The sequence below is a fragment of the Melanostigma gelatinosum genome (assembly GCF_949748355.1).
Source record: "Melanostigma gelatinosum genome assembly, chromosome: 14".
NCBI classification, from domain to species: domain Eukaryota; kingdom Metazoa; phylum Chordata; class Actinopteri; order Perciformes; family Zoarcidae; genus Melanostigma; species Melanostigma gelatinosum.
In genome coordinates this window covers 4,064,312-4,084,942 of record NC_136647.1, presented here as the reverse complement: position 1 = coordinate 4,084,942, position 20,631 = coordinate 4,064,312, and the positions used below count along the sequence as shown (strand labels likewise).

At 40.4% G+C, this 20,631-nt stretch overlaps 2 protein-coding genes across 2 annotated transcripts; both read right to left on the bottom strand.

Annotated features, from left to right (window-relative positions):
* Positions 1-1,994: 1,994 nt before the first annotated feature.
* nop16 (NOP16 nucleolar protein homolog (yeast)) lies at positions 1,995-6,140 on the bottom strand. The gene is made up of 5 exons (XM_079282979.1): positions 5,946-6,140; positions 4,870-4,978; positions 4,000-4,066; positions 3,400-3,506; positions 1,995-3,261 (listed from the first exon to the last, which is right to left on the bottom strand). The coding sequence occupies exons 1-5, from the start codon at positions 6,050-6,052 to the stop codon at positions 3,124-3,126; spliced, it is 528 nt and encodes a 175-aa protein (XP_079139105.1). The 5' UTR covers positions 6,053-6,140; the 3' UTR covers positions 1,995-3,123.
* Positions 6,141-6,835: 695 nt separating this feature from the next.
* LOC306788625 (15-hydroxyprostaglandin dehydrogenase [NAD(+)]) lies at positions 6,836-12,320 on the bottom strand. The gene is made up of 7 exons (XM_079284211.1): positions 12,179-12,320; positions 11,803-11,926; positions 9,880-9,986; positions 9,466-9,562; positions 8,550-8,626; positions 8,076-8,233; positions 6,836-7,441 (listed from the first exon to the last, which is right to left on the bottom strand). Exons 1-7 carry the CDS (start codon positions 12,275-12,277, stop codon positions 7,321-7,323), a joined length of 783 nt encoding a protein of 260 aa, XP_079140337.1. The 5' UTR covers positions 12,278-12,320; the 3' UTR covers positions 6,836-7,320.
* Between the last annotated feature and the right edge of the window lie 8,311 nt (positions 12,321-20,631).

Here is a 20,631-nt window from a genome sequence, read left to right as displayed (position 1 = left end):
GAGGAAACAGCAAATGTGCAATTTGACTTGAGTCAAATTTCAACGGCAGATCTTCGTCAGTGTCGGCTGTTTCTTGAATTGTTTTCTTTGTCTTTCTATTGAGAAATACAATTACCAGCCGACAGTCACACAACATCGTTCCCTACATGTCAGATATTGAGGAACATGTATTGTTTTGAATTGAGTTTTAGTTTAAAAAAAATCCATATTCAAGAAAACAACCGCAGCTGGCGTGAATCGTTGCGCAATCATACCTCGCACAGCATCCACGGTCAAACATGCGTCACAAAGCAACTTGGAGTTCTTGGAACGAAGCTGTAAATGATCGACGACAGCAGACGAGGTGAGACTATTGTTCTGCCGTCAACGGTGTGCAGCCGACAGTCAAGATATGATGCTCAAGGTCCACATGACACAAGCAGGGAGAGGAAAGTCCTCTCTTGGTTCCACAGTGAAAGTCATTCGTCAACGATTACACTTTGTGAATACATTCATGGTCCCCAGAGGCTCAACCGTGATGACGTCTCCTCTCGTGCCACTGTGAGGTGGATTTTTTTTTTTAGGTTCCAACTAAAATTTCTCAACTATCGGATGGATTAGCTCTGACATTTGACACATATATTCAGTAACGGGGTTACAGTCGTCTTTCTCGGGTAGATTCATTTATTACATGTCACTTAAACGAGACACGTGGTTCTCCACTATTGAGGAAGGGGGATTATAAACGCTGGTTTCCACAGCTGGATTTCTCCTGAAGAAAGTCGATTTCTTGACTCTGAATAAGTTCCAAACACACACACACAGAAAGTCAGGCGGTAACTGTTTCTGTATTACAGTTCAAATGAGATCGCCAAGCTCCCAAAATACGTTTCAGGGGTTCGGGGAGAGATGTAATTACTGACCCGCTGCACGTGTAAACTGATTTAAAGTAAGTGCATGTTCAATATTGTGTTCCCCAATTACCCGGGGACGTGTTTCTTCAGCTGAAACCCCACATGTACTCCTTTCCATCTGTGATGCGGTGACCTCGTACTTTTTGATTTCATAAAAGTCTCCGTTTTGCTCCCAGCTGTGCCGTAAAGCGCAGGTTTCAGGACCAGATGTCGCTTCATCTGGATTCATCGCTCTAAAATAAAGTGTTCTTTAAGAATTGAGCATCCTTGAGGAAAACGTGGCTTTTTTCCAATATATTTTTACATCGACGCCGCCGAGGGTGTCGAACACATGATGAAAGCAGTTCAGACAAAGCTTGAAGGTTTCGGTCTATTAAATGTTTTAGAAGTCACTTCAGTTAAATCCTGCTGTGTTATTCTGTCGACACTCTGCAGCCATGGGAATAAGTCACATGAGTCACATGAAGCAGGAAGTTACATGACTAAGTGTCCACACGTGCTCTATAGCTTTTAGAGAACAAACTACAGAAACGCGGTGCTTTTCTATCACTGAGCTGCTTTATGGCCGACCTTTAAACTGGATGCTCCTCTAGAAGTGACGCATGTTTCCATCTACCTGTCAAACGAAACCTCTGAGGATTACTTCACTGGTTTCTCCCCTCGAGCCATCAACGCAACCACAGTTCTCCAGATGACGACGCATCTGTGTTTTGCTGAAAATGTCAAATTCATTTTAAGGAGTGGGAGTCTCTTAACAGACGCCACAGTTGTTACATCAACAAAGAAAAAACCTTTTAACGACTGCATCCTCCATGAAGCGATGACGTCATTGAGTGCGTCATTGCCTGAGGATTGTGGGATAAGTCAACTTGTGATGGAGCCATTAATATGTAATCAAATAAAAAGGCTGGTGGATGTTTCATTCTATCCGTGTATTTGGTGCAAAGATGTTTAAGTGTCTTTTAAAACTGGACAGAATGTTGACCGGTTCGAGTGTTTTAGAAATGCAGCATGCTTTCTACACATATTACATATTAACATAGAAGTGGCAGACCTACAGAATCGCAGACATTTTTTAATGACAAAAGTTAATATGTGTGCAATGGAGATGACACGACAGTAAGTTTCTTCTTTACTTCCACCAAAATGCTCACAGTATGCGCGCGCGCGCGCACACACACACACACACACACACACACACACACACACACACACACACACACACACACACACACACACACACACACACACACACACACACACACACACACACACACACACACACACACACACACACACACACGGAACCAGTGCAGAGGGTTCAAATTATGCATTGCTTCGTTTTAATGGTTCATTGCGCTCAAGCATCAAAATGCTCAAACGCAATGACTCAACCAAAATGAGGAGTAATCCACTGCTGAAAATATATTACATATATATTTTTCCTCGTTTGATAAAACTACAGGGGGCCGGCTGTTTTGGGACGTTAATGAGCTTTTTAAAACTATATATTCTTGAGATGTTTTTAAGAGATCTTCATGTGGAACCAATGAGCTCGGAGCTGAGAGACGGAATAACACATTGTTGGGTTTGGTTGTTGACAATGAAACAAATATGAAATAAAACTTCTCTTCAGAGACTCTCACGCAAACATTTCTTTATTTCAGAAGCCATCCTGGTGATGACTCCAGGCTCTCTTTACTGTTTGTCGTGAGTCTGAGCGGTTCGATGTTCTCTACCAGCGTCGTCGTTGAAACTGTTTCACACGATTAAAATTCCTCCACAAAGAAATACGCAATAAAGTCCAGACTAACCAGACCGTAACCAATCGGTTAACACCCTTATGAATTCATAACGCGGTTAACTCTGAAGCTCAGAGCTGCACGCATCTCCAGAGCAGTTGAAAAACATGACGCTGCAGAGAGACTCCTCTCAGACGTCAACGCGCTCGTGCTTTAACTGGAGATCAAGGAAACACGGAGAAGAAGTCCTCCGGTGTGAATGCACCGATACATAAAAAAAACATCTGCAAAATGAGCTTCAAGGTATTTAAATGATTCTCAGTCACACACCTGGAAACAACATGCGGAATAATTAAAACAGGAAATCTTTACAGCGAGGACAGTAACAGAAAGGTCCTGAAGTCGTGCGGTCCTCACACTGGACTTCTGTCCCGTTTGTGTCTCCAGAGTGAGATCCGGAAACACACGACAGCGTATATAAAGTCTCTTTACTGGACCGGCGGAGCGCCCAGCACCTGGACAAAGGCGTCGTAGTGCTCCTTGTGGCACCGCTGGTACTCGATGATCTTCCTCTTGATCTGTTTGGGTGTGTCCTGGTAGTAGTTCTTCTCGTCCCGGGCCATCGCCTGCAGGGGGAATAAAGGGCTTCAGTTCAAACTGCAGAAAATAGGCCCGTGTTCTACGTTACTTCCTTGTTGCAAATATAAAATGGTAAAAGCATCATGAGGGACTTGTTCAGGCCTGAACTCGGCTGGCGCTCTCACTTTGAAGTCGTCCCCGTGCTCTCGCATCATGTACTGAACGTACTCCATCAGGTCGGATGACAGCGTCTTGGAGTCTTTCTCTGGACGGTCGGCCTCCTCCTGCAGCTCTGCGCCACACAAACACAAAAGACATCTCAGAAACATTCATATTTCTTCCATCTTGTTTGTTCGCATTTAAGGATTCATCTTTTTCATTTCGGTGCGACGACAAGGAGCATAAAAATATATTCTAAAACTCAATGAAAATATGCAAATCATCTCTGTCAGTCTTCATAACAGGAAATGGAAATAAAAGCACCGGCGGCGTTACGGGAGGAATGAAAGTCATTCTGAGCTGAAATCCAGAGCAGCTGCTGAAGGCCGACTCCTCTGAGCCTCAATGCCACCGAGCAGAACGACAAAAACAAAGATGGTGGAAGTGAAGCTCTGCTTGCTTTCAAATTGGTCTAATTAGGGTGAAATCATAGCGAGCGTCTTTTTGGAATTTGTATAAAAAGGCCACCAACAAGAGTTCTATCAAAAGATGAATCTCTAAAGCACAACAAAATGACAGTGCACGTTAATTCACATGGTGCGGTTATTAAAAAGGAAACGACTTACGGTTGACTACGTAGGGCTTCGTCACGATGCCGACCGGAGCTTTAGTCACTTTATCTTCACCGAGGAGCTAAACGTGTGAACAAAAGACATGCGTTTGGATTCTGGGTGAACTGAAGAACACAAACGTTCTTCTCCACAGAAATACAACACAGTTACTGTCCTCGCTCCAGAGCCCACGGGAGGCCAGCATGTAGACGTTATGGGCCGCTCGCAGTCTTCAGTAAACTAAATGAAGCGCTGCCTCGAAGGACAACATTTAATTCAATTAACCGTACGGTGAAACTGTCCCACAAAATAAATGATAAGAGCACCATCTTCTCTAAGCGCCAGAAACACGGTGTCCGTTTCAAATAATACATTTAATGACTTTTAACTGGAGTGATCCATTTCAATTTAATCCTCGTCACCAACACTCGGTCGCTCCCTTCTGGCACAAATGAAACCGACACAACATGAAGAGATGTTTTAAAATCTTGACCCGTAAAAGAGTCTTCCTGCATTCACTAATCAAATGCTTAAGTAATTTTATGAATATGACTGTACATAAACACCAGTTCAAAACAGTATAGCTGCTCCTCCAACATCCATGTCTGTCCAAAATGTCCTCACTTCATCATTTTGTAGACATTTGTGTGGAATTGTCATAATTAGCAGATGATTAGCAGCCGTGACACTCAACACATTTATTCAACATCGCATTAAAAAACGCGGTCTACGAGGCGAGGATGTCTCAATTTGCCTCGACTCCTCTGTCCTCACATCTCTTTCTCGTTTTAAGCATCAGTCATCAATAGAGAAACTGCTTTCTCGTGATGTTGCACAGCCCCATTCTGAAGTCTTTGTCCCGCTTAGAGGAATCACGTTACTTACGCTCTTTTTCGCTATTGGCAGCGTGCGGTTTGGATCAAAGGCCAGACCCATCTCCTGCAGGTTCCTGGTCGTGGACTTATTGTCGTCCCAGGCGTTTCTGATCTGTGTACTGAGTGAGAGGAAAGTTTAGACGCACGATGAAACTAAAACAACACAACAGTGCTTCTGCAGGAGCCGGCCGAGACAAATGTATTGTATATATTTATCTCATAATCAGAGCAAACTAAAAGTTCAGCCCAATGAGAAGCATCAACTGTCTTTCCAGTGAAAACTGTGTTTGCATACAATTTACAGTTCTTGGTATATTCAGACTATTGTTAAGTACAGAACTGTGATAATAGGCATTTTAAGTTGGGTGTAGAATATAATATTCTATATATTCGTTATCAAATACCCAGTCCCCCTAACATCTCTTAATCTGAAACTTTAAATCAATTATTGGTAGCAATGAAACGACAAAGACCTGCTAAAATAAGACATAAATAATATTAATAAACCCCTTCATTAATCATTAATGTGAGGGCAGACTGAGTAGTTGAGCCACATTCTGGGCTTCACTGTGATTTGCTGAAATTAATAATATAAATCAATTAAAGAAAATATTGATGACTCAATTAAATATCATTAATAAAACTATCTCAAATGTTTCCAAATTTCAAGATTCGGTATCATCTGCATATCTTTGGGTTTAGGTGTGATGGGCCATATTTCACTGTTTTATAGGCTGAGGGGATTAATCAATCAACTGAGAAAATGTCCATGTTTAATTATTAAAAGTACATACAAGTGTCTCTAAAACCCGTATAATTTATAACAATGACAGTGAAAGGAGCCATTCTGCATCGTGAACAATTGCATGACTTATGTACGTAGGACTTTAAGGAGTATATTTTATACCATAGTATTCTACTTTAACTTATGTAGCTAAAGGATATGAACACTACTTACACTACTGTGTACTATAAATACTACAAATATCGGGTCAAATGCTCAGGTAAACACTTCTCACGTGGCGTCAACATGCCCCCCTGTTAGCCAACATGAGCTAACATGCTAACGTGCCGTTCCACGCTTACTTTTCTATCCGCGGGTTGTATTTCTTGAAGGTCTGTTTCTTCAACTTCTTCCGATCTCGGCTGTAGTCGAACTTCTTTCTCTTCCCTGACTTCTTGGCTTTCGGCATGTTGGAGGTTGTGTTCTGTTTTTACTGCACAGCGAGAGATTTGTTGTTGGTAGTTGAGGAAGAAGGCAAAGCGTGGCCGAACCCCGGATGTACGTGTTTGTTTAGTTCCGGTCATGTGACCGGAAGCCTTGTTTGCACTTTGAACCTTTCAGTTCCGAGTTATTTAAAAAAATAAAAATTTAATTAATTACGTTTTTTTGAGAACACACATGACTATAAATGTACACAAAGTCAATATGGACTTCTAATTACTAATTACTTTCTTATGTGACCAGTTTATGGTGCATTATTAAAGATTAAGCTACCTAGCAATATAAGAAGTATTTCAAATTAGCACCACCTCGACCACGTTCTACTTTAAGTACCACTTAAGTATACATCAAATACAAGTGATCAATAAAACACTGACAGGGGTCAGTCAGTATAATGAGTACTTAGGCTTTTGATAGTTAGTACACAATACTTTTATATTTATTCTTTAGAATGCAGGACTTTTACTTGTAATGGTGTATTTTTTGACTCCAATGTCTTGAGAGTAACAACAAAAGATTAGAGACCTGCAAGCTGGTTTAATAGACAGAAACAGTGGGGTTGAATATATTGAATATGTTCGTTTGTAAGCTTGATCCGCTCGCTTCATCCTGCAGCCAAAATCTTTCTTGATAAATGATTTTGAGTCTCATCCAGGAGAACATAAATATAATATAGTATGCTTTTTCCCCCCATTACCTGATTTGTTACACACTGTGGGAAGAAACGTTCAAACAAACCACATCATTATGAATGAAGGTATTTATTACAAACTAGAATTGCATGATGTTACGCGCACAATGACGTTTGATTCTGACATAAAATGAGCAGGAATTGCCCAAAGAACAAATACAGATGTTTTGGGGGACCCTTTTACGATGGACAATTTTTTCAGTTAAATAGAGACGTTACGTAAAAATACAATCTGGATTTTAAATCTGGTCACAGACATTTTTTAAATGTTCCACCTCAGATAGGCGTTGAACCAGTGGTCTGCTAAATGTTGACATGTTGAATGACACATTATTGCAGTTGTCAACATAATTCAACATTAATTAAACAAACAAAATGAAAACAAAAACCTGTCGACGATGCTAAAAGCCTAAAGCTTTCGCGTACATTGTATTGACTCACTAAGATATTTCTGCTGTATGAAAAGCACTTGAGGCATTAACATTTCATTTTGCACATTAAAGCACTGAGAAACATTGCTGCTTTGATCACATGATCCAGTCAAGTTACTTGATGAATGAAGGAAAATTCACGTATTTCTTTTCTGTAGGGGAAACAAAGATGGCCTCTCCATTCTTTGTCTCATCGGTCACCATCTCCAGAACGGACTCCGCCACATCAGATATGCTGAAATTAAAAAAGGGTAGAGCGAATAGTGTTCACAGTATCAGACATGGTCACGATAATGTACTTAAACGTGTGCACAGGGCTGGGCGATATTTCAATATGATAATGTATCGTCTTTCAACGGAACCATATCGGGATATTTCATATTGTATGATACAGAGTTGCAAAGATGAATCAGTTGTCACCTGTAAAATTAATTGCCAACTATTTTGGTGTTCAATTGAATCGGTTTAAGTAACCATTCAAGACAAAAAAAGGTGAAAATTCTCTGCTTCCAGCTTCTTAAACGTGAATATGTTGTAGTTTCTTTACTCCTCTATGGCAGTAGACTGAATATCTTTGAGTTGTTTAGACACAAGACATTTGAAGACGTCATCTCTGGCTTTGGGAAACATAGTGATTGACTTTTTCTTAATATAACAATAATAATAATTCGTAATAACTAAATAATCAACAGATTAATAGATAATGCATAATGTATAACACAAGAGAGGTCTAAATATTATGACATTTTTTTGTTTTTGTACTGAAAGTCTATGTTGCTGCAGAACAAACAGTTAGAAAGATTTAATGGAGCGAATAATGTATATTTCTTTGTATCACCTTTAACAAAACGACACAAGCAAAGACTTACTTTACAACCCCAAATTTCTCAATCAATTGTTCAGTTACATCAGCCAAGTGGGAGAATTGCCCCAGGTTGGTTTTGATGGCGGTGTAGAGGTCCGTTTGGACGAAACCTGGGCAAAGGACGTTGAACCGTATACCGTAACCTGATGCAGTGGAGGCGGCCTAGTAAAAAGACACACACACTATTATGCTTGAAATGTTCAGAGACACAATGCATAAAACAAACACTTCACTCCTGAATCATAGCAATTTAATTATATGCCTATTAAACAGCCAAACCCCAAGTCTGACTATGTCAAGCTGGTGGATATTGACATAAATTAGCTTGCTTGTGATCCCAAAGCTAGGACCTAAAAGCTATACAGCGTATAAAGTAGAATTTGTCTGTACATGCACTTGAAAAAACAATGCATTAAACTTCTTTTCAGCAGATGTTTTCTTAATCTCCCTGGACTATCTTCTGGAGAACCGTCCTTACCGCCATGGCCCGAGTGAAGCCGACCACTCCGTGCTTAGTGGCCGTATACACAGGACAGCTTGGGAGAGGGCCGAGACCTGCAGGATGCGGGTTATATCAGCCAACATTAGCGTTAAATCCTGACTCATAAAGGATGCACAAAATTCGACCTTGTCTTGTCGTGCTAACAGTGCAAACAATGGCAAAAAGTGCTGACAGCTAACAGTGAATACCTAAAAGGGGAACTGGAAGGTGGGCGCTACGCTTTCGCAAACGACGCCGTCAGAAGAGGGGGCGTCGTCAGCTGTAGCCGCCGGAACTTTGATCAACTTCTTTTCTGTGACCAGTGTAGCATTAAAGCATGGTGGAATTAACAAGCTAGCTGGCTAAACAGCTGGAAGGTGGCTAGTTAGCAAGCTTGCTAATTCCACCATGCTGTAATGCTATACTGGTGAAAGAAAAGGGTTAACAGTCCCTCCGAACTCACAACAATCGCCATTTTATTCTTGTGCTCGTCAAATGAGGAATTCTTTGCAAACCAAATTATATTATTTTGGCCCCATGAACAAGTAAGGAAGTATATTTTTCTGTTAAAAAACATCTCAACCCCAAGTTTTGGTGATTTGCATGTTTTGAATGTAATTTACGCTTTCGGCTGGTAGGAACATCTGACCCGAAGGTTAGGATACAAACAAGGCAACAGCTCTTCCTGCTAAATCCAGTTAATGGTAGAGACTGAAACATGGCACAGACTGGATGTAAAGTGTTGTGAATGTAATGTGTGTCATAACTAGAACTGCCTGTACAACGTTGTAATCAAAGCAATCACAGATGCCTTGTTAAGAAATTATTTTTGATCTACTTCAGGAACGCAAAGAATGCTGTCTTCTTTTCTTGTGAAGAAAACAACACACATGCAGTGCATTGTGGGTCATACCTGCCAGGGATGCCGTGTTGACGATGACCCCTCCGCGTCCCCCACTCAACTTGCTCATGTGCTCCAGGGCCAGGTAAGTCCCCCTGATGACCCCCACCTACGACAGAGAACACGTACCGTTGATTATGGCCTTATAAGGCCTGAATCCAGTTTTTTCTGCTCATGGGTACTTTGGTATTTCCTTTGTGTTTCAAATGCCGAATGTAAAAAGCCGCTACATTTAACCGTTCGTTTTTTTTTCACACTCAAACTGCTAAAAAAAAAGAGGAAATGTAAATCGGTTTGGCGGATGTGCAAACTCATGAAAGACTATTATTAATTATTTTGTGGTGAGGTGTCACTGCCCTTGGGGAAGTGGTGTCACTGGGCAGAATAGCAAACCAGTTGCAGTTTGTTACTCTCTCGACTTCTCACCAGGTTTATGGAGACAGCTTTCTCCCACATCTTCTCATTCAAGATGCCGGCGTTGTTGCACAGGATGTCTATTCCTCCGAAGGTGTCTGCGGTTTTCTGAAAGGCAGCTTGAGAGCAGGAAGAGAAACAGTTATTCGTTATCTTTTCAATCTCATTATCAGGTTGAGCTTTTAACCCCTCCGTTTTTTTCATGGCCGATGTAGCATCCTTCACAGCAGAGCTGCAATGATTAGTCAGCTAACCGATCGACCAGCTCTTTTCAATTCAGGTTATTTGAGACTAACAGTCTCATATATGTTGCATTTGAATCACTCACAGTCAAGTGTTTGTCGTGTACACTAAAAGTGTATAACAAAAAAAAACGTATAACATGAAATATAGAATCCAGCACATGAATGTACAATAAATTAACTCATAATCTCTGTATAGTTTGAAACCAGGGTAGGAAATTTACATATTTTTTGGGGGCAATTTTTGCCCCCACTAACTGAATCCAGGGGCATTTTCAAAAAATTGGGGGCACTTTTTGAAACTTGTGAAATAACATTTAACCTTTGTTCAAAATAATATATATACTTATTTAGGCTTACAGTATATGAGCAATTGTCATCGAATGGCAATAATAAGACTATTAGGCAGTAGTCTACAGATTCAAAGTGTTTTCTTCGATTTTTCTAACAAAAACCAAACATAAATCGGACAATCATATTCAATTTCATTCTTATTTCTTTGTGGTAATTTATTGTTATTATTAAATGTTTTAAACAACTATTAACAATTATTAAGTCAACGATGCCTTGATTACATATACATCAGTCATTGTATGGAATTATTGAGGAAAAATATTTTTGTAGCACCTCAAATATTGTGATATTACCCATTTTTGTCCTGAACATATGCATTAGTCATTGTGTGGAATTTTTGAGAAAAACATTTTTAAATCACCTTAAAAATTCAAAATAATGTGCCATTTGAAGGTACAAATTCAGTTCAGAGTTTTTACTTGGTAAAATATCTTAATTGACTGTCAGTCAGGTATTATTCATTTCCAGCAACCCTCAAATCAAAGAATAAAGACACTTTATGCAGAATTTTGGTGTATTTTCCCTTTAACTCACGAGATGCAGGCAGCATGTTTTATACTTAATGTGAATATAATTCATTTCATCTAATTTCCATTATGCAATATATATACTTTGTTGGCATTTATTCTTATTCTTATTCTTACTCTTAAACCGGATGTTCGTCTGAAGAAACCGGATGTTGTCTCACGTTAATCTTTCAGTTAACTTTCAAAGTCCTTCGCTCGCTCCCGATCTGCGCCGTTTGAATGAGTTTACCGTGAATTTCAGGATATAGGTGCACTCAAATTGAAGTGTCTGCTGAGTTGACCGCAGTCACAGGTCTGATTAAGAGGCGCTCCATTTTTTTATTCGTTTAGAATGTTCGGGGGTATTTTTTGCCCCTCTCCTAGTGATATCAGGGGCAAAATGATATTTCTTTGGGGCAGTTTTGCCCTTTGCCCTCGTGTATTTCCGACGCTGTTTGAAGTGTGAGTTGCGCAAAACGTGTATGAGTAAATAGTCATGTCAAAAGAGTGCACCTTTGAGCTGTTTAAACAAACCCTGAATTTAACACATTAAGGCCTCGGGGTATGTTTTTTTTGTTCTCCCTATTGTTGACAATTTAAAGTCTGAGGAAATAAATTTGCCTCACACCTTTAACTACAATTAATGTAAGCGTATACGTCAGGCACATCTGGTTCTCGATATGAAATGCCCTTTGACATCTCGAAACATCACACAACTCTGCAACTCAGCTTCATGCATTCCTAGGCTTGTTTATTTAGATGAGAGACGTTCCAGCTGTTTTCCTCTCTCCAGTGTATGGGTGCGTATGTGCGTGTGTGTGTGTTTGCATTACCTTTTATCTGCTCCTCTGATTCCACATCACAGTTTAGGAACAAAGTTCTCTCTTGTCCATATTGTTTGTCGAGGACTTCTACTAAACTCTTTCCTGCAGCTTCGTTCACATCCAGGAGGGCTACCTGTACAATTTCAATAAAGAATAAAGCATGTTGCAGAACTAGTTGATGAAAAACTTTATTTTTGAAGATCAAAGCCAGTTTAAATATTACTGACTCATCGGCAGTTTAAAAAAAATTTTTTTTACTATTGAAGATAAATTAAAATGAAAAGATGAGAAACCACTTGTGATACCCTGCCTATTACCACTTCCTGTTCTGCATGCATGGTATATGCTGGTAGTACACAAACAAGTACACACAAACAAGCTTTACCTTGGCGCCGTTTTTCAGGAGTATCTCCGTTATTGCTCTTCCGATCCCCAACGCTGCTCCAGTCACCACCGCGCATTTACCTTCCAGTGCCATTTCCATCTGTCAGCAGAAGACTGGCGAGCTGAAAGAGATCCTGCGAAGATATACCAACGCAAAGAGTCGGTGCGCTTAAAGTGACACCGCCCATTTATACTGGAGAAGCATACTCCTCCGTGTCTGAACATGTGAACATTGCTCACATTGGCACGTGACTTGCGTGAGTTCAGCTCACAGAAACGACACGGCGCCAACTTTCCGGTCAAACGCGTTGCGATTTAATACGTTTTTACCGTGATATTACGTGTCGGTGTACGCTATGAAGTGACTGAATGCATGTTGTGCTTCGGTGAGACACGTTGTTCAATTCGGCACATGTTGATACTTCCATTAAAAATCGAACTTTTATCGACAAAACTCAACGAAACTCCTCTGGAGCAGCGCTAAACAAGTACTAACGTTTGAATGTGCAATCCTAAGAGCTTGTTAGTGTATTACATGCATAACGAATTGTATCCTTGTATCTCTGGAAGACCACTTACTTACAATTCCAATGTGTTGCATCTCTGTTTATGTAAAAGGCAGCATAACACTGCCACATCTATAAATGGAGCTTGGGGTGACGATGAGAGGCTCAAACACGTTGGAGACACAGTTGTACACGTGGCCACTAGATGGAGGCACAGTGCTGTGTGACTTGATGGCTTCATCGAGATATCTTTAAATCAATATGAATGGGACCATTAATAAGACATTGAGAATTCTAGTTCTTCCTGATTTTGCTGTTGTTGTTGTTTTTTCACCCCACAACTAATTTGTGTGTGTTTACATCCATGAAGCAAGGCTCGGGTTTGCACTCGTCCTGGCTATTTCTAAGGGATGCTTTCTTTCTTGGGAGTGAGTTTAACCAGCAGCACTATCAGCTGCTTTCAGGGTTGGCACACCCCGTCCTGATAGCCCCCAATATACTGGTGTTTCATACCGGTTTCACTCAGATAATGTGGGGAGTTGGTTTTTCGTGACTTGAAGTGAGTTGAAGGAGCTGAATAAAGATGAGTTATGGTTAGTTTGGGTCAGACACTTTATGGATGATGATCTTTTTTTAACTATAACATAAATAGCATCTTTTTTTCCAGTTAATGCTTGAAATGGTGAAGGCACTTGCGAATGACAAAGTCCATTTCATTACAAAATGAACCAAAAAAATACAACAAGGAAGATATTGGTTGGATAACAATGAAAATAAATATCAAACAAAACGTAAGCCATACCCTCTAACTAATCCTTCCTGCGGACGTCTCTGTCAATACACAGTCAATTATATGCAGAGCACATAATGGATGAGTCACTACATTTATAAAAGGTTCACAGCTGTATTAGTCCCACCCCTCCTTTCCTTATATTAGCAGCCTGTGTATTAGGCTTTTTTACCCATCATGATGTGTGTGTGTGTTTAGGACACTTGTTGCTTAAAGGGTTTTGATGAGCATACTTGGCAAGACTGTGCACGCTGCTACAACAGTAGAGCTCACTGTAAGCATATCACAACCACGAGAAACGTGTCAAAAAGCGGCAAAGTGAAAGAAGAGCAGACATCATTTCAGTTCAGAGCTCCGCAGGCCGTGACGAAGTTCTGTAAATAAATATGACTTTAACAAGAACAACAACTGGCCGGTGTTGCTTATAACAGGAACGCCGGAAATAAATAGATTCTGTGGAAAGTGGAAACTAGCTTCAAGTACCTCCAAAAGTATGTGTTGTATATTGATGTGTATTTTATAGTTTGTGACTTGTCCATTTTATTGTGCACTGACCTCTGTGTACTGTGCCACTAGGTGGAGTGCAGAGTTGCCTCATGGTGACATGTTGCCTGAGTCCATTACATCATGGTGCCTCAGATACAGAACGTTTAAACACATGGACACAAAGAGAGAAGTTCTTTATCTTCTATATTTTCAACAAAAGTATTTATGTGTTCAATTTGGTATACTTTTTCAAATATGGTTCTGGTTGTGTTTTCTCTTTTGGAAGGACATGCTTCTTAAACGTTGTTTAAGCTGTTGCCTCCATGTTGTACCCAGTGATTATATCAAACCAATTTTAAACCAATTTTCATTAATTATTACGTAATATGTTGAATATATGAATATTGTTTTTATGAATATGTTTTTATACTTTTGTCACTGATATTTCTTCCAGTCTTTGGAAAATTCCTGAAAGTCTGATTTATTATTATTATTATTATTATTTTTAAACAGACAGAAAGACAGATTATTATATAACAATTGTAATGTTGTGTTAATATTAATATTATTGTTAACTCATTGTTGTTTTTTTACTTTCGTGCCAATAAAGCCACATTAAATGTTAATTGAATTTAATTGAATTGATAGATGCATGTTCCATTCATTGTTTTAACAAAATCTTACATTGTTTTCAAAATACTCACAAAATATTTATTCTAGATATTCTATCGGAGGTGTTAGATACACCCAGAAACGGCGTGGGGTCGTATCCGTGTCTCAGATCAATTACAAATTAGAAACTTTTTGTCAAGTGAAATCCAGCTCCTCCACTCTGGTGATGACATTTAGGCACACTATGTAAAAGTACGACATACTGAATGTATTTCAGAGGCACGGATCTAACCGGTAGGAACGGTTATGAAAAAGCGTCTCTGTGAACTCACAGACCGGGGCCCACAAAGGCCCCCCCCCGAGCCCGTCCTGCTTACGGGGCAAATCCACCATTTAACCGCTTTCAACTGTGATTTGCTGACCAGCTGCTGACTTGTGTTTTCATCCCGGTGGCCCTTTGCCATTTCACTGGTGACTACACTGCTAAAGAGCTCCAGAGAGCCGGACAATGGCCGAGAGCTTTACATGTCACCAGTGTCATCGGACGCGAAGAATGAGCCGCCGCCATTGAATGAAATATCAGCCTGTTTACAATGCGGGGCCTCCATGGGGGAGGATGAGCCAGGGTGTGTACCGACATGTCAATACACAGGAGACTGTTAATGCAAACGCTTTGGTGTGTGTCTGGAGGATTGTGTGGTCTGGAGGGTGTGTGACGGGTGCGACAGCCGAGATAGAGAAGTGTGGGGGTTTTTTTGGAGGTGAGAGGGGCTCATTTCAGTTGCACAAAAACAAACTCTGGTGTTACACACGAGTGAAGTAACCGGCGCACAGCAGACGGCGTGAGGTCTGTCATCACGCCAAAGGCTGTTCTGCTATTGAAGTGCTTCTGCAGATAATAACAGAGGTCAAATGTGTGCTAAAGAGCTAAAAAACAAACACTCACAAAAGTGTTTTTAATTCAGTAATAAAACATCCACATGTAGCTTATGAATGCAATGCTTGTTGAGCCATCAAACCTCGGATGTCGGAGGCTCTCGCAAGCTCTTGAAAGCACCACAGAGTGCTTTCAAAATGGTTTTGAATGAATTTTGGTTTTGAAAATGAGACTTTCTTTCGTCTTAGAACTTGAACCTTTTCACAGTGTTCTATCAGTTCACCAAAGTTAATGGTAACATTTTGGTCACCCAAAAATGTCTCATTCCGCTTTTGGTTGTACTTTGGTTGTCACTTCTGGTCGCTAAAAAAAAGATGGCGACGGCCAAAGTGCTAAACTCAAGGCTTCAAAATGGCCGTTTACCAACCAATGGGTGTCGTCACGGTGACCAAGTCCACTTCTTATATATATAGTCTTTGATAAAGACAAGAAATGGGAAAAAGTACAGCGCCCCTAAAGCTCACTAATTATCAAGGTTTGTTGTTTTTATCATTTGTTGAAAAATAGAAGCTTAAAATCGTCACTCTTGAGTTCGATTCTGGACTCTCTTCCTGGAGTCTCTGCTGGTTGACTCCAGGAAGTAACTGCATCACATTGCACAGGACACACACACAGTCTTACAATCTTCAACAATTACAATACATTTTACAGATATATGCAGAAACTTAAAGAATATATCGAATCAGTCAGATTGATGCATCAATGAGGAGAACTGATCCAGTATGGGATCGCCTCAAGTTAACACGGACATTTAAAGTGTGTGTGTGTGTGTGTGTCCTGGTCTCGTAGCTGCATGTTGTGTCGATGTTGTTATGAACGGGGACAAACGGTAGCCGAGCAGGGACAAAATAATAGAGAGAGAGAGACAAAGAGAATGATGCAGAACAGAGGGATTAGAAGGGATTGTCCCCACTGGTGTGACACTGATGTGTCATGGCTTGTTTTTCCATGTGAGGATCAAAGAACACATAATTGAATGACATTTTTACCATTTCACCGTCAAAACATGACTTCTAAAACTTCAAATTCATGACATAATAATAATAATAAGATGACTGCCTGGACTCAAACTTAAAATATCACACACTTCACACTTATCCCCAGTAGGCTGTCCTCTTTTGTTTATTTATTTTAAAGAGTAAAAGATCTTTGTTTTTGCTGATCATCAGTGTTGGGTGTGGTTTTCAGGTGCCACAAAGCACTTTTCTGACCACACCCAACCACACCTTGCTGTGTCTGGTCAGAGCTGAAACACAAAAAAGCTGAAACCTTTTCTGGATTCTGAATGTAAAAATATCTGCTGTTTTAATCTGAGTTTTTGTTTGAAATGGGATGATTCAATTGTAGGTGCGCCTTTAAAAAGTGTTTTTTAATTTAGTGACATATATGATTTTATTCTAAATGAACTGCTGCCAAACATAGCCTCATGGATTTGTTTTTGTTTTCCACTTAAATGAAGAACTACAAAACTCAATGAACATTTTAAAACGCAAAGACTGAAATCTACCAGCTTTTAACTGGCACTGATTTCCACACCCGAACATTGTGTTCAGACAGGAACCTGACATTTACAGCACTTTGTTTGTTTTTCTCACCTGGAGGACTGGATGTCTGACGGTGATTTGACTAAAAACCGTGAGCCGCAGCCAGAGGCTCTACGGCCGGTCCGGTCTTGTCCTCAGCACACCGTTCAGTTTGGGGGGTTTTATGAGCCGTGAGAGCCTCGTGTCATGTGCGACTTTGTGGGTGTCGGTGCTGCTGCGTTTTGCAGAATCTCATGTTCAAAACATTTTGGATTGTGCTGCATTTAAGTTTACTTGGTGAAGTATTTCCCAGAACGTATGACCTCATGGCCTGGACTCAGGACAATGCTGCGATCAGATTGACTCAGAATGTACATTACGGAACATTTCGGTGAAATTTTAGGTGCAAAAATGTCAAGATTTCTGTTTCAAATTGAGCTAAAACAAAAAACTAAAGGCCTATGACATAAAAAAAAATTCACGTTTTGAAGGTCTTGTGTTTATTGTGACTCCAAGGAATGAACATTTCGTGAGGCCTTTCTCTGATGATTAAGAGGTCAGCTAAATAATAGCGTGTCATATTTATAGACATTAATATCAGTTGTATGACGGCCTCCCGCGTTATTTCTTCCTGGTCTCATGATTCAGCAGCACAGGTATGAGGAAGAGTTGTGTGAGTGATGGATGTGAATTCATGGGGTCACGAACCGCACGATACTATCGTACATGTTAAACGTTAAACCCCTTCTTTCTTTATCTACAGTTTCTCTTTTTTATCCTGTATACACCCATCAACACACCGATGCTGCACCCTTCATAGTAATACAGTCACTTACAGTCGGCAGTGAGAAACCACACTCATGTCATGATCCCTGCACTGACGGAATATTTCAGGCTTTAGTCATAAACACTCGAGGAATCCTGCAGGCCGTGTGCAGCAGCTGAAGTCTGTACAGAGAGAGGCTTCCGCTCTGTTTGTCAGCACTTTTTTAGAGAGACAGCGAGATCCTTCTTGTGGCACTGGCACCTCTGCGTCACTCAGCGTCAGTCTGCGTCACTCAGCGTCAGTCTGCGTCACTCAGCGTCAGTCTGCGTCACTCAGCGTCAGTCTGTGTCACTCAGCGTCAGTCTGTGTCACTCAGCAGCAGTCTGTGTCACTCAGCGTCATTCTGTGTCACTCAGCGTCAGTCTGTGTCACTCAGCAGCAGTCTGTGTCACTCAGCGTCAGTCTGTGTCACTCAGCGTCAGTCACTCAGCGTCAGTCTGTGTCACTCAGCGTCAGTCTGTGGCACTCAGCGTCAGTCTGTGGCACTCAGCGTCAGTCTGTGTCACTCAGCGTCAGTCTGTGTCACTCAGCGTCAATCTGTGTCACTCAGCGTCAGTCTGTGGCACTCAGCGTCACTCAGCGGCAGTCTGTGTCACTCTGCGTCACTCTCTGGCAGCTTGTGTCACTCTGCGTCACTCTCTGGCAGCTTGTGTCACTCTGCGTCACTCTGCGTCACCCTGCGTCACTCTCTGGCAGCTTGTGTCACCTACTGACATACATATACATATAAGCAGAGGAAGAGTGAAGATATTTTCAAACATGTATTTTTGGATTGGACATTTTATGTCTTTTAATTTTAATTTTAATTTTAATTTGTATATATACTTTTAAATGATTATAAAACGGATGATTTATTTTCATTATTTTAGCCGATCATTGTAAATGACTATAAAAGTAATAATTTGGAAAGTGTATTATGTTCCATTTTGTTGCAAAACCAGCAAAATCATACTTAAATAAAATGAATGAGAAACAAAAAAGTACAACGTACTTACTCTAAGGATGCATACAGAGAACAGGGGGCTCCGGTGACTCAACTAAAATCATAAAACTGATTTATGGAAGCTGATCTGTCGTAACAACAATGGGTGTTCTCAGGAAATGTCTCAGGAAATGTGTCTCCGCCCCCTCAGCTCCGCAGCTTCTTGACGGTTGCCGAACTATGCTCGCCTGCCACAGCTGAATCTTTCCGCTGAACTGACACAGACTGACGCTGAGTGACGCAGACTGACGCTGAGTGACGCAGAGGTGCCAGTGCCACAAGAAGGATCTCGGCCCTGCACCTTTTTTAACAGGTCACACTTCATATATTTTTCATATATCACACAGGATGTGGACAGGTTCAATAACAGAGGACTTTGCTGCGCATTGATCTCGAGGTCCTCAAATCTTTTATTTGTGTGCCTTGATGTTTTGCGATATGGTTATGGAAAATCTGGCAAGCTGATTTCAATATATAAAAATGTTGTTATACCTGCACACATTATTGTTGGATAAACTTGGGTCAGTTTTCCATCAACGGTTGGACGTTACTTTTACAAGTAATTTTAAGTGACTTTACGTTGACTTTACTTGGAAAATGTACCGTAGTTCTTACGTAAAAAACAATTAAGTAGTTTATACAAAGTTGCTTGATCTGCATAATCTGATCCAAAACGTTGCATTCATTTTTTTAAAGTAACGTTAGATCAAGCAGGATCTTTTTTTTTATCAGTGGAGTGGAGTGAAAGTATAAAGTTGCATAAAATGGAAATACTCAAAGTACAAGTGGGCCGCCTCTAATTGATGTATAGCCTGAAGTACTGTGTACTTTCTTACATTCCATCACTGGTAGAGGCACAGCTAAACACACACACGCAAGTTAAGTCCGACTCTGAGTCTTATTATGTAATCCACCACACAGACTAAAAAAAGGGGCCCTTTAATGTTGAGCCACACGTTTGGTGTTACTGAACACAACACATTCTCACACACACGCAACAGAAATGGCATCAGCACAGACGAACACTTAAACTCCCAGGCTGTTATGATACAAGTATAAATCTTATTATAAAATAATTAGGGAAGCCAGAGAGAGCGTGAATGGCACACGTGCAGCTCCGGTGTGGACACGTGTGCATACCGTGGAGGAGCAAATAGTAAAGAGGGGGTTTAGGTGCCCTTTTCCACCACTTTTATTTGCATATTTTAGAGAACAGAGTGACGTGAAATGCGAGAGAGCGAAGACCAAACGCCAAGTCACCCTGACAGCCTTTCATAAACATGAAAACACAGTAAAAGCCTTGTGTTTTGGGCAGATGTTTAATGAGCTAACGGTGATTTGTGGACGCGTCGCGTTCAGAGGGCGAGAGCGATGTCATCTTTGCGCTGCGTTCAGGTCTATCGGAAAAATCTTATTTGTTGCACAAATACACTATCGTTAAGTGAGTTAAGGAAGTAAATTTGGTGAAAGAAAAAAATAAATGACATAGGAAATACATGTGCCTGTGTAACTATTACTTGTTTTAGTGTTTTCTGTAGTCTACATAGTTATACATCCTCCCAACATTTACATGCATTAAAAATGGTATAAACAATGAATTAATTTAACTCCAACGGGTGCTTTTGGAGCACATTTATCTGACAACTTTAGGAATTAAATATCTTAGAGATTAAAACATTCAAATAAACAAAAAAAAACATGATGCATTATTCCTGTTAAGTAAATAAAACAAGCTCCAGCATTAAAAGGCTGCTGCTCAATAATGATAACCTTATCATTTATAATTTAAACT

Excerpts from the sequence above, each read along its gene's own strand:
- nop16 (XM_079282979.1), bottom strand. The coding sequence starts at position 6,052 with ATGCCGAAAGCCAAGAAGTCAGGGAAGAGAAAGAAGTTCGACTACAGC. Across the intron at positions 4,979-5,945 it reads TACAACCCGCGGATAGAAAA|TACACAGATCAGAAACGCCT; the intron begins GTAAGCGTGGAA and ends CCTCTCACTCAG. Across the intron at positions 4,067-4,869 it reads TGCCAATAGCGAAAAAGAGC|CTCCTCGGTGAAGATAAAGT; the intron begins GTAAGTAACGTG and ends TCACACGTTTAG.
- LOC306788625 (XM_079284211.1), bottom strand. The coding sequence starts at position 12,277 with ATGGAAATGGCACTGGAAGGTAAATGCGCGGTGGTGACTGGAGCAGCG. Across the intron at positions 9,987-11,802 it reads ATCAGAGGAGCAGATAAAAG|CTGCCTTTCAGAAAACCGCA; the intron begins GTAATGCAAACA and ends CCTGCTCTCAAG. Across the intron at positions 8,234-8,549 it reads GCTTCACTCGGGCCATGGCG|GCCGCCTCCACTGCATCAGG; the intron begins GTAAGGACGGTT and ends TCTTTTTACTAG.